The following is a 13,305-nucleotide window of genomic DNA, read 5'->3' as shown; positions in this document are numbered from 1 at the left end:
TACCAGTTAAAATCTTAAAAGTATGGTGTTAAAAATTCCCAACCCATTAAACTCTTGTGAAAGTTCCATGTTACACAATCATACAAGTGTGGGTATAATAGGAGACAACACCGACATTCACTGGGCAAGCCTACCTTACATCACTCCTGGCAACCATGGAAAAAAATAGGATGATATGATGAAAAGTGGGTATCATGAACAGAAAGAAAAAACCAAAAGGTGGTACGTGTATTACAACCCGACAAGTACCAGCAATCTAATTAAAATTAGACTTGTAAAAGCAATCCTCAACAAAGCTACACAAGATCTTGCAACATCCTATAAGGGTCACCTCAGATTGACCTTATCATTTGTAAATGAAATCACTGCTGTCAAAATCTTGACAGGCAGCTCTGATATGAGTTTCTTTTCCCCCAAAAAACATGCATGTCCAAAGTGTAGTAAACAAAGTCTTTGGAAACTGCATGTGTCCACACAAAGTTTTGAATTTGTTGTTTGTCTAAGTCATAAAAAGATAGCCAATAGGACAGATTTTAAACACAATTTTGGCATGGAAAGCTTGGCTCTCAGTTTATAGACCTCTAAGCATCTTAATGTTTAAGAGATAAAGATATCAGACTATAGAAAGTACAGACTATTAAAAAACTTGTGTATAGAAAGATTAGTTTAAATGGCTTACAATTTTAACTTGATTTATTATTTATACTTGAAAAGTTGTTTGGAGGTAAAGTACTGCTGTTAGATCTTGTATGGTGTGTCGATCATAGACAAGCAAATCAACAAACCTAATTCTAATTAGACTGACAAGTACCTGTAGGCTAATTACATCATCTGAAAAACTGAACAGGAAATGGTGCGTTCACATCATTTAAGGATTGCAAGAAAGATTCCCATTCATAACATGATAAGAAATTTAATTAATATAACAATTAATGAGTATAGAATGATCAAAATGCTGAGGAACAGTGATTAATAATTTCTCCATGAATATCAGATGGCATCTTTCTGTTGATATTACATTATCACATGAAAAGGCAGAATTGAACGTTGATGTTTGTGTATGATTACCAGTATAAAGAAAACATTTCATAAATATTTGATTTGATGGAGAAAGGGCAACTTGAAAATGATGAATAACAACTTGTTTTAATATAAAAAGTCGCTATTTACCCTTCATCTTCTGTATCCATTTCCGATTCTTTTGGAATATTTCCTCTGTAAATACTTGAAGGGAAAATGCTACAAAAAATGGTAAGCCATGCATCATTTACATGAAATATGCCACAACAACAGGTACCAAATATATACATGTGAAGTAATCAAGAGTAGGTGATGTTTAAACCTAGAACTCTGTACTGAGGTATAGATAATCAAGGGACATAATACAGGGTGAGAGTAAATTTGCAAAAACCAAGAACATTAACTCTGTTGATACTGCCTATCCCCCTTACTAACCTTAAGGTCACTGGTGTTAATACTGCTCCCTTCCCCTTTCCTTTCCTTCCCTTATCAAGCCCCTACACTTAACTTACAGATCCCCTCACATTCACCTTACTGAGCCCCTCCCCAACTTTGAGCCCCTTTACTTTTCCTTACTGAGCCTCTTTACTTTCCTTACTGAGCCCCTTTGCCTTTTCTTACTGAGCCCCTTTACCTTTTCTTACTGAGACCTTCCCCCTTACATAACTGAGCCCCTCCCCTTACCCTTACCTTACTGAGCCCCTACCCCTTACCTTACTGAACTCCTTTCCCTTCTGAGTCCCTCCCCCTTTCCTTTTTGAGTCCCTTCCCCTACCTTACTCAGACCATTCAACCCTTTCTCTTACTTTACTGCCCCCTTACTTTACTGAGTCCCACTTCTTACTCTACTGAGCCCCTATCCCTTCCTTACTGCGACCCTCCACCTTACATTATTGAGACCTTTCCTTTTACTTTACTGCCCCCCCCCCCCCCCCACTTACCTCACCGAGCCCCTCCCCCTTACCTCATCGAGCCCCTCCCCCTTACTATACTAAGACTCCCCTTATCTTACTGAGCTCCTTTCCCTTACTTTACTGAGCCCCCCCCCCCCCTCCCCCACTTACCTTACTGAAGTCCCTGGTCGGTCCCCTATCTTCTCCTTGGCAAGTTGATTGAGAATGCTTTCACATCTCTCTCCACCTTCATCCAGAAATATAACCTTGAATTCAAGATCATAACTGCATTACATCTATAAAGCTATGAAATTGTGTTACATGTATACATAAACTTTTTTAAATTAATATATCATTGCTAACTAGAAAACTGACCAGTCAGGAAGGGCCCCGCTTTGACAATTAATATAGAGAAGTGAAAAAAACTTTGAATTCCATCCTCTTTATATTAACAATGATGAGAAATAAATGCCAGGCATAAGATGTAAAGAACTGCAATATATATAAGGTGGTAAAAAAAATACGAAAATTATAAGTAACAACTGTATTTTTAAAATTTCAAAATAATTCTTGAGTGTCCAAAAACTCTAAATAGTAACCTTGTATCTGCATAAAACAGGGAAAAACTCATGTCTTATTAAAAAAACCTAAATTAAATGTGTATTTAAAAAAGATTTAAACAGGTGTTTTATAAAATGCAAGCCTTCAGTGAATGCAAATACATTGTATCACCCAGAGTTGACCTCAACTTCAAAACAAACATCAGTTGCAGACAAAGGTGTTCATTAATCTTCATATGACAGATAGAGATAGGCCTCTAAATTTTCTGCAGCAGGCAAGATAATTAATCCCAGGGGATTAATTGTTCTGCTCTCTCATCCCTTTCTTCTAAATTTACAATAAGATTATTTTTTCAGAAATGACAGAATGGGGTTATTATCTGATTACCTGTTAAAATCAACAGCATTAAGACAGAAAAAAATAAAATAAATAATTAAAAAATAAAATAGTGAAAAAGGATATCTTAATATATATCTTGATTTTAGAATTCAATAAAATTATCATAAATCATTGTGTACGGTATTTTAACCAAAATAAAGTATGAATATTATATTTTAAATCCATATTTCAAAGAAAGTACACAATACTACACATCATTCAAAATTGACCTTAACTTCGAAACAAAGTTCATTTGCAGACACAGGCAGTGCAGTAATTAATCTCAATGTGACAAATAAAGATAAAGCTTAGGATTTTCTTCCTGTGGAAGGTCAGTTAATCCCAAAGGACAAATATTGCACAGCCTTCCAAGTATACAATGGGTAACATTGTCAGCAGTTATCTCTCTTTGCCCATTCATTCTTATGCATAGTTAAGAAATCTACCCCACCACTCCAGCACCAAACCAGAAGACATAGAGAACCAAACTTAGCATCAAAATATGTATTTCTGCCTGCTGAACTACCATACCAAATTTGAACTTGATTGGGCAACCATAAAAAAAGTTATTAGAAAAAAACATAAAATTTGTGGACGGAAGAGTGACAGACGGACAGACAGAAGGATGGACAGAGTGATTACCATAGGGCACCCGCAAATCCATGCGGGGCCCTAATTATTTAACAAACAAGTTCGTAAACACATTCATGTATCTAAGTGTTATGTAGGTATACTGTATACATAAATCTTTTATGCAGAAAGGCCCCTGAAAGACTGTTGACACTGCACCCATACCTGGTAAAATTCTCTGTTCTCTGTTTCCTGCACTGAGAAGTTGTCAATGGAGAACGATTCCACCACCCGCTTCACAACCTAGGAGTAGAGAAGTTTACTGGTATATATATCAATTCATTCTTTGTGTATTAACATGCATTACTGGTAAATGTACAAACAATTCTTTCTAGTCTTTCATTCAAACTGAATTAAATCAAACAAATTATAAATTCTTGCATTTACTTTTCATTTTGAATTTGTGCTGCAATACTGTATACAGGGTTATATTCGCCCCGTGTTATTTTCGCCCTTTTTTTTACTAGCAAACAATTTCAACCCATCTTGAATTCGCCCAGACAAAGTTTTGAATAAAGAATATTGTTTGAAACATAGCAATTCGCCCACTCTTAAATTTGCCTGCTGTCAACGATGGCGAAAAGGGCGAAAATAAAACGGGCTAATAGCGAGCACAGCAACGACGCGAAGCGAGCTCTACCAGCAAGGTGTGTGTGAATAGAAAATTCGGACTAGTTGCACATTCATTCAACGGATTTTTTTGGCGTCAGTTAATCGGACCAGTAATGCATTGTTTTAATCGTCCCAGTAGTTCCCTGTTATCATGGTAATTTTCACCACTTCACACTCTCACAAGAATCAGCAAGACAATAAAAACAATAACAATGTATACAACATAACGTTACGGTCAATGTTACCTCTAAAGTTCACCTCTGGCTCAGTACACTCTCAATCAAAAAAAAATCGAGTGATGTCACAAAGGTTTACACATTGATCCGATAGATTTTTTCGGCGTCAGTAAATTTTGACCAACAATTCAAAGTACCAATGGTTTCGAATCTCACGTTCTCGCGAGGACCAGAGGAAATCTTTTGAGAAGCATATAAGATGTGTAATTTTAAGAACATCATGCTTTTTAAGTAAATAAAACAGTATACTTCACATACTTTTATTTTTCAGGGGAGTTTTAAAGAGTCAGTCGACACTTGACCAACGTGAACTTTGATGTCACAATAAGGGAAAATTACTCTAACTGAAGTTATTGTAAATCTGCTGGAATTACCAAAATCCTCTCAAAATCTTGCAAAGCTAAGGAATGAGGACATTTCTACAGATATAGGAAACAGTTGTAACTGGCACTCATTTGGATGAATGCTCACATTTATTTTATTCACTATAATTACAGTAATATCCAGGAATGTACATCGGTTTTTTTTTTAAAAAGGGGGGATGGCAGTCTCATCCAAAAAATCTTTACAAGCCAAAAAAAAATGATAATTCTCAAAATCATGAAAATTCTAATCCTTCAGCTCTTTAGCAGTTCAATGGTTTCTTTATTTTCACTTCCATTTATTACATGCTCCCAATCCCTGGGGGGGGGGGGGGGGGTGGTAAGGGGCAACTCCCTGTTCCTTTAATATGATAAGCAAATATTTTTAAGTGTAAATTAAAAAAAACATCTACTGCAAAAAAGGGGATGAACTGACGTTACAATCACTTTAAAAGAGGAGATACAGTGCAATGAACATTTATATTAAAATCTTTATTATTCAACAACTGTTACATTGTTATGTATCTGAGATTAAAACTATTATACTATTTATAAATAAATAAATATTAATATTAACTATGAATAATAAAAAAATTACTTAAAAAATAGGTATGTTTTATTTTATTTTGCAATCAAATTACGTTGTTAATTTTATTTTTATTGATTTATCATAATTCATTATTTGAGCACATGCTGCGCTCGCCCCAACGGTCGCACCATAAAACATATTATTTCCCTGTATACAGTATGTGTTTTAAACCCACAGTACCTCAATCAAAGGTTCATCTTCTATAAACCTAACCATCTGACCCTCTGCTTTTTCTATTTCTGCAATTCTATCATCTGACAAGGATTTAGGCATCGGTAACTCATCATGAAGTTTCCCAGGAGGAACAGACTGAGATTTCTCTAAATGTTCAACGATACCTTCTATCTGCTTTTGTTTTTCACTGACGCCACTGAGAGGGAGACTGTTTTCATTTGCTTTTTCTACAGTGAAGGTCTTCTTTTGTGGAGATTTGCTTGTTTCTCTGTTTTCTCTGACTATTCCCATCTCAACGTCATCAAGACTAACGACATCACTCCCCACTTTGGTCCCAGCAGGGAGACTGTTTTCATCAGCTTTTTCTACAATGAAAGTCTTTTTTGGTGGAGATTGACTTGCTTCTCTGTTCTCGCTGCTAATTCCAACCTCCACATTATAAACATCACTTCCTTCTGTGCTCACAGCAGTTTTCACAGATTCTTCCTCTCCTTTTGTGATATTGTAATTGTCATTACACTTCCCTGTATCTGCATTAGTCCTTGTGGTTTTGGCTGGGTAAACAATACTTTGACTTTTTGAATTTGAATTCTCAGTGTTCTCCAAAGCCTGGGTTTCATTCGTTTGAATGACATTTGTAGTTTGTGTTTGTACTTGGTTGTTTACGCAAGTGCCATTTGCTTGAGTCTCTGGCTGGGTATTATTCTCAGTGACTGTGTTAATCACTACACCATCATTTTCCACCCCTGACTTTGTGAGATCCGCTCCTTTCTCAGGTTCACCCTCCCCAAAATCCCACCCCTCCTCGTCCTCCTTCTCTGATTTGTTCTTCTGATTTCCGGAGTTGCTTGTCTCTGTGTCTCTGTCATCGCCATCCTTGTCAGCGTCCTTGGAAACCTGTCCGCCCTCGTCGTCGCTTTCATCCTTCTTTGGATCGCTGTCATTGTCGCTGTCCGATTTCTTGTCAGATGACGAGGAACTTTTGTCATCCTCGCTTATTGGAATCTTAACAACAAATAAAAACGACGTCATTTCTTACATCGCACTTAGTGTCCTTAAATGGGCACAGCAGGGCGCATTAATTAACCCAGCTAGAAATTAGCGGTACCCGTCCAGTTCTACCAAAATAAACTTTGTGAATGGGGTAAAACGAGTGTTATAAAAGCAGCCGGGAACATTACCGGCGGAATGTATTACACGCTTTCAGGCGAATGAATGAGTGTGTGAATAATTTATTTGCAGTATAATGATTGATTATCAAAAGAAAATGAAAACTGAAATGTGTATCGAGTAACGACACTACGAAAACAGGTAATAAAAATAATACAAAGAAAGATAACCCGGCTCGGTCCTATATCTACATTTTTATCACAAAACGGAAGTACTCCCCCACCCAGAGAGAGAGAGAGAGAGAGAGAGAGAGAGAGAGAGGAACTTGTTAGTTGTTAGAACTTGTTTCTGATCCTTTTGTTTATTCAATAAAATACGTTCAAAACAGAGAGAGAGAGAGGGAGAGAGAGAGAGAGAGAGAGAGCATCTAGGTGCATGCTTGGGGACAGGACCTACCACTGCCCCCTTCCACACCCACCCTCAAGTAGATCTAGACCCCCGGAACCTTACTAATTTTTTTCCCCTTATATGTTATCCGTATCCCCTCTACAAATCATTTCAATAATATATACAGAGGGGATGTGCTGATTTTTTTTTAATGTTTGTTTTAAGTAATTTTGTGCAACGAATGTATAATATGTCATAAAAGAATAATTTAAAGAAGAAAAAAATAAGTAGAGTCCCGGGGGTCTAGAGATACTTGGTGGTGGCGGGATGGAAAGGGGGGGGGGTCGGCCCTGTGGGTACGGGATGTTTCGCACCTATACATGTTTCGCGCTGAGATGGTTCGCACCTATTCTGTTTCGCGCTGAGATGGTTCGCACCTCGATGTTTATGAAAAAGAACTGTTCTGATTAATATTTTATTTTATTATTGCAGATCGTGCCATCCTTCCTAACACCAACTGGCCAGCTAATGTCCATACACACCTTTGTTGAGAAAGATGGGAAGTCTATGCAATTTCCTCTGCTCTTTGCCCTTATATGTCTCGTAGACGAAAGGAGGTCTACATTGAGGTAAAATATTGAGTAAACTTTATTTTTATATATGAAAACTTATTTACATAATTTCTTTGCTGTAGTAGTAACAACTTGATTGTTTCATTAATCAAAAATATTATTGCTGTTTCAGGTTTTTCGTGCCGTGCAAGACAGTACAGGCTTGTGAATCCATCGGTGGAAATGGCGACTGCCGATTTCGAAGCAGGTATATTAAATATGTTAATTGTTAAAAATTATGTTAAATAAGTTAAGAAAATAATTTACAAAAACATCTATTTAATAGAACTACTTATAGGAACATCAATATTTTTCAATGTTGTTTTTCTCCCTATTACTCACATATATATTTAAAATTTGTTTGAATCATTTCAGGAGCATGGCAGGCCATCCGCGAAGTCTTCCCGCATGCATCCTTGAAAGGCTGCGCCTTTCACTGGTCAAAGGCTGTTTGGAGCCATGTACAACAGCTTGGCCTGACCACCACCTTTAGACAGCAGGAAGGTGCTCACAGCTTCATTAAGCAGCTCCTGGCATTGCCATTCCTCCCATGGAATCACGTTGAGGATGTCTTCAGAGTGATGGAGGAGCGAGCCCCAGCCACTCACGCAGTACGTCAGGGACCAGTGGATCCAAAATCCAGTTTTTCCCATCCGCTCCTGGAGTGTCTTCCAGTTCGCCATCAGAACGAACAACGACGTAGAAGGTAATTAAAATAAATAGAATTTCGCGTATACTAGATATTTGATTTGACATTAGTATGTAATGAGTAAACATTGAGTATGAATCGATATGATTATTCATTTCTTATAATTTATGTTATCTTTTACATGTTGGCACCACAGAATGAACTCTAAGGCAAGAGGTCTATCATTGTCCTTCTACCAGCAGGTTGGAACCACAGAATGAACTCTAAGGCAAGAGATCTATCATTGTCCTTCTACCAGCTGGTCCCCCTTCTTCAGAGAGAGGCTGACGTTGTGAAAACCAGGATTGCTGCATCGGGCCTAGAGCGCGACGTCAGAAGAACCAGCCACCTGACGCAGCAGAAAATCACAGCAGCAGCAGCAGACCGCTACATGGCCCAGGAAATCTCATCTGGAGCGTACTTGAAGATTTGTGGATCCATTTATGCTGCTCCGTTCGAGTGATATTTCGGTTGCGGTAGTGATACTGGATGGACTGATTGACTTTGTGATATAATTTCTTGGTTGTTGTGATAATATATAACTAATGTGGTTTTGCCGTGTGACTAAAAACATTTGTGTCTGGTGAATTTGTATGTGTGATATTAGTGATTACATGTAATACAGTTGACAAAAATGTTTTCTTTGTTTTAAAATGTGATTTTGTTGACATAAAAAGAATTGAAATAAAGAAGAAATTGCGATCAAAGTTTTTTTTTAATGGGAAAAACATTAAGTTGGTGTTTTGTATATGAATATTTGGTCACTAAAGTATGATTTCTATTTTTTCAAACTCAAAGTATGATGTGTATCTTTCCACTGATAAATGTATGTTCAACAATTAATGCATTAGAGACTGTTATTAGATTTTTTTTATATCAAGTTATGACTGTCTAGCACAAATCCAGACTAAACAGTTTAACTGTTGAATTCCATACAGTCTTATACAATGTATCAAATGCCTATCCATGTACTTTCAATTACATGATACCAATTCCCAGACAGTTGTAAGTTTTTCAATGGTAAAAATAGTACGTTGTATGTTTAAACCATTTGTAAATCAATATGCAATGAAATATTTTATTTCAATGAACATTTGTTTTCGTTGATTCACATATGCAATGAAGTGCAAGAAAACTCTATGGTATCAACGAATACTTAGTCTAATGAAACCACATAATGTTTAATTAGTTTGAAATATGTCGTAAAAGCATTTTGCTCTGTTATATCGATTTAAAAAAAATCAAAACACCAAACAAAAACCTAAATACTAGTCTGTCATTCTTCTAAGCCGCAGTCCGGAAATAGGAACTTTTGTACAGTTGTAACTGCATCATATCTATAGTACTGAAAAAAATGCTCTAGATGTTGTTATAGAAATAAACCATTCTTATTGACCAAATTATTTTCTAGTTTAAATTAAACTCATATTGCATGACATTTAATTAAAGCTGGAGGGGGTCTATTCGCAAAAGATCGTACCGCGTTTAATCGTAAACGTTATGTTTGACGTAAAAATTTTCCGTAAGACTTTGGTTATTTACAAAATGTCGTAAGTGTGACGTTACGTAAAAAATCGTAAGTTTACGTCCACTGTTGGGTTGATCTAAGTCTATGCTTGATATGTTTTAAAACTGTTTAAAGTTGAGTTATGGCAGTTCTACACTCATTTTGTCATAAGTCAAATTAAGAGAAGAAACTCCTATTCGATAACGCGCTATGCTTTCTATTCCATAAACTTAAACGTACGTTTGTCGTAAGTGTAAAGTGTAATCGTAGACGTACGAGTTTTTCTGATTATACTGCAGTAGGCCCTTTTTTTAAATTTTGATAGGAGAGGAGTCTAATTTGTTTAGTTATAAATTGCAACACTATAATTAGGATACTTAAGATATGTAAGACAAAAGTCCAAATACTGAGAAGACACACGTAAAGGAAGGCTCTAAAGATGAGAGTTAATTAATGCGGTAAACGAGTACCTGCCTGGGTACTTATTGGGGAGAATACGGTAAACGTAATGGATCCGAAAGCGTGATCACGTGTTCAAACAAACAAACATGGCGACATCGGGTATTCACGAGGAATATGTGCGATATCAATTTTGGAGGATTTAAGTAATTCACTGTAATGGTAAGCAACAGTCAAAACAGTTCCACATGTTTTAAATATATTGGCTACTATAGTTATTGGAAAAAGACAAATTGTTATTATATTAACTATCTCCGGCGCTAAATACGAAATTTGTTCAAACTTCAAGAAAAAAAATGTGTATAGCAGATTAGACAGAGGCATGTCTCATCGTCTCTATTGAAATTTTACTTGGTTTAATTAAAGTTTAATAATTTTGGCTTAATTGATCCATAAGATAATCTGTTACTCAAAATATGTTTTGTCTTTTTTCATTGAAAATAACCATATAAATTAAACAGTGTTAAAGGCTAGATGCCAGTCTATTTCTCGAAAGAGAAAGTGGACAGACAGAGCCTTCATCTTCTTGAAGTACATATATGTATTTCTTTAGAGAAGTTGATAAAAGACAATTTATACCTGTTATGCACAGGGGCTCGTCACGAAGTTTTTTCAATCTTTTATATCTACCACCTCTATACAATAAAATACACTAATATTTTATTGTATAGAGGTGGTAGATATAAAAGGTTGAAAAAACTTCGTGACGAGCCCCTGTGTGTTATGTTAATTCTTCAAAGAGAAGTTTAAGTCTACAGACATCATGCACTGACCCAGAATATTTTTTCCTGAGGGTGGGGGAGAATGGGATGAGGGTATAAGAGATTGCCAGTGGGGAATCGGAGCCATGTTTACATTGATTTTAGTATGTAAATATTAAAATTTTAGATATCTTAACACCCCCTCCCCGAATATTACCCCCACCCCCACCCCCACTCCCACCCCTCTTAATCTGTGCATGGACAGAGCCTTAATTCATCCTCCTTGAAGTATTCTTTAGTGAAGTGGATGAAGACTTATATTTGTCATTCTATAATCGGCATAGCAATATTGGTGATCTATAGACCTAAGCTTGTCTCAACAAAGTTACTATTGCTTTATTCACTGAAGGCTTAAAATTATAAAGACTATATCAATATTTAGATATTGATGAGAGTCATTAAGATTCAACAATTATTACAGGTACCAAACTTACCTGGTAGTATAATTTATTGTTTATTTATATACCATGGGTTGTATTATTATTTTTATGCTATACTCTTGAAAGCTTTCTTAGAATTTGTGTTGACATGAACTTCAATGTGCATGCAGTTGTGATCATTGTGCAGTCCAAAAAACTTAATATTTATTTTGCAAAAAAAGGAAATATTTCTCTGCTAATGTTGTCTAATTAATAGTTAAATTTTCAGTATGGCCCTTTTTTTTTTTAACATTTTTAAGTTTAAAAATGTCTTTTGCTTCACCTGTATAGCTTTTAATGTTTATTTATTATTTGACACTTAGGCCTAACCAATATAATTTCTTGTTGGTTGGACCCCGCGGGCTCGTATTTAAATAAAACTCTACAAATAATTTTATCTTTAATTTCCCGCATCCAGGAAATCCTGCACTGTTTTCTGTTCTATTTCCGCTTAATTTTTCGTATTTTAACTAGTTTTAATTTAAAAATCAGAATCCTGAAGAAAAATATAACCATCCACACAAATTTATTTAATATGTACTGCCTAAAGATTTTGGCTACAAAAAATAATAATTTTATTATTTATATTAAATCGCTTGTACCTTTTTTCACTGGATGTCCGACGAACAAGAAATTAACTTATTGTGGCCTTACTGGTTTCTTGGACATTTGACCAAAAAAACAATTTTATTGCTGTAATTTAAACTTGTTCTTCTGCAAAAATTTTGGTATAATAGAACACTAAATGATCTTTCTTTTTCTTATTACATGCTGTGTTATGCCTTACTCAGTAGTACAGTGTATTATGCAATGGAAGTAGAAATATACATAAATGATGAAATGAAATAAACAAATCTGCTATTTTCGTTTCATTTCAGACCTTTTATCTCTTGCTGAGTTTAACTGGGAAGCATCACCTGTTGAAATAAATGAAGTGTTCATTGAAAGTATAGGTTCTTAGAACATTTATTATCTTAACAAGATCTTTTCAAGTGGTTAGAATTAATTACAGGCACTGAAAATTTGTTCTCAGAATACACATGTATTATTAACATAACATTTTCAAAATAGATAGGCATGATACATTCGTAATAGGGTGAATGAAGATATTGTTTTGCTCTGTTCCCCCCCCCCCCCCAAAAAAAATAGAACCTGCTGGTACGTAAGTGGGAGTGAGGGTGAGTTGAAGTCATTCTTTTAAATATCCATACTGAAGAAATCATACTGTCTTACAACAAATATAAAAAAATATTTCCTGGTGTCCTTTCCTTTCTTAAATTTGATTAAACAGCGTGTCTTTTCCAGTCATTCAGCAAACAACAAGGGTTTAAATGGCGAATTCACGATCATCTGACTGATAATGTGTTCTCCCGTCCAAGTGAACGTGGTTTGTGTAAGATTGAAATTTAAAGTGTGCACATGTTGAAATGAATCGCATTATTGAAATGTATATGATCGATGCAGCGCCCAATGAACTTGGTTTGGGATCGATATGAGGCAGGGGGTATACAGTAGGTATACGCGTTGCCTCGTAAAAGTTTGTCTCTCCCCTTTTGTTAATATCACCTTTCATGTGGGTCGCAACCAGAGCTGCGGGGAATTGTTGCCTGTGTCAATATCTTTTCAGGGTCTGCCGGTGTTTGGGAATCAAAGAGCACTCGGGGATTTCATTTGTTGATATAATACACTCTTTAGAATAGGCCTTTTTGTGCAGAAGGAATATTTTGCCTTTCCCTATTTGTTTATTGCGAGTAATTCAGAATTGGATGTTTTGAGTGCATCGTGAAAAAGTGTCATAATTATTTGGGAATTATCAGTTATGTTAGTGTGTTATGTACTGTGGATTTTTGTTTTGGATGGAGGACCAAAGACAGGTAAACATGATTTTCACCTAAATTTATTTTATTT

The 13,305-nt window shown here is 35.8% G+C and overlaps 2 protein-coding genes and 1 pseudogene across 17 annotated transcripts in view; 2 read left to right on the top strand and 1 right to left on the bottom strand.

Moving 5' to 3' along the window:
* LOC128168119 (uncharacterized) overlaps nt 1-6,604 on the bottom strand; it is a 34,185-nt gene extending 27,581 nt beyond the window's left edge. For all 4 annotated transcript variants that reach the window (XR_008241295.1, XM_052834224.1, XM_052834225.1 and 1 more), the window contains exons 1-4: nt 5,462-6,604; nt 3,648-3,725; nt 2,085-2,179; nt 1,171-1,239 (exon numbers count right to left, since the gene is read on the bottom strand). Coding sequence is in view for 3 of the 4 variants with exons in the window: in XM_052834224.1 (XP_052690184.1) it covers nt 1,171-1,239; nt 2,085-2,179; nt 3,648-3,725; nt 5,462-6,487 (1,268 nt within the window). In the remaining variant the exon portion in view is untranslated. The remainder of the gene's footprint in view (nt 1-1,170; nt 1,240-2,084; nt 2,180-3,647; nt 3,726-5,461) is intronic.
* Nucleotides 6,605-7,449: 845 nt separating this feature from the next.
* LOC128168052 (uncharacterized) lies at nt 7,450-8,947 on the top strand (annotated as a pseudogene).
* A 1,343-nt stretch (nt 8,948-10,290) lies between these two features.
* Nucleotides 10,291-13,305, top strand: part of LOC128165237 (uncharacterized) — a 32,382-nt gene continuing 29,367 nt past the window's right edge. For 5 of the 13 annotated variants that reach the window (XR_008241033.1, XR_008241034.1, XM_052829554.1 and 2 more), the window contains exon 1: nt 12,660-13,271. The gene's annotated coding sequence lies outside the window, so the exon portion shown is untranslated. Of the gene's footprint in view, nt 10,380-12,657; nt 13,272-13,305 lie in introns of those variants that run through there. The other 8 variants (XM_052829560.1, XM_052829558.1, XM_052829555.1 and 5 more) reach the window with 3 other exon arrangements.

Source organism: Crassostrea angulata, chromosome 10 (genome assembly GCF_025612915.1).
Source record: "Crassostrea angulata isolate pt1a10 chromosome 10, ASM2561291v2, whole genome shotgun sequence".
In the NCBI taxonomy this organism is placed as follows: Eukaryota; Metazoa; Mollusca; class Bivalvia; order Ostreida; family Ostreidae; genus Magallana; species Magallana angulata.
Note: the sequence above shows the minus strand (reverse complement) of the source record. Positions and strands in the feature narration are given on the sequence as shown.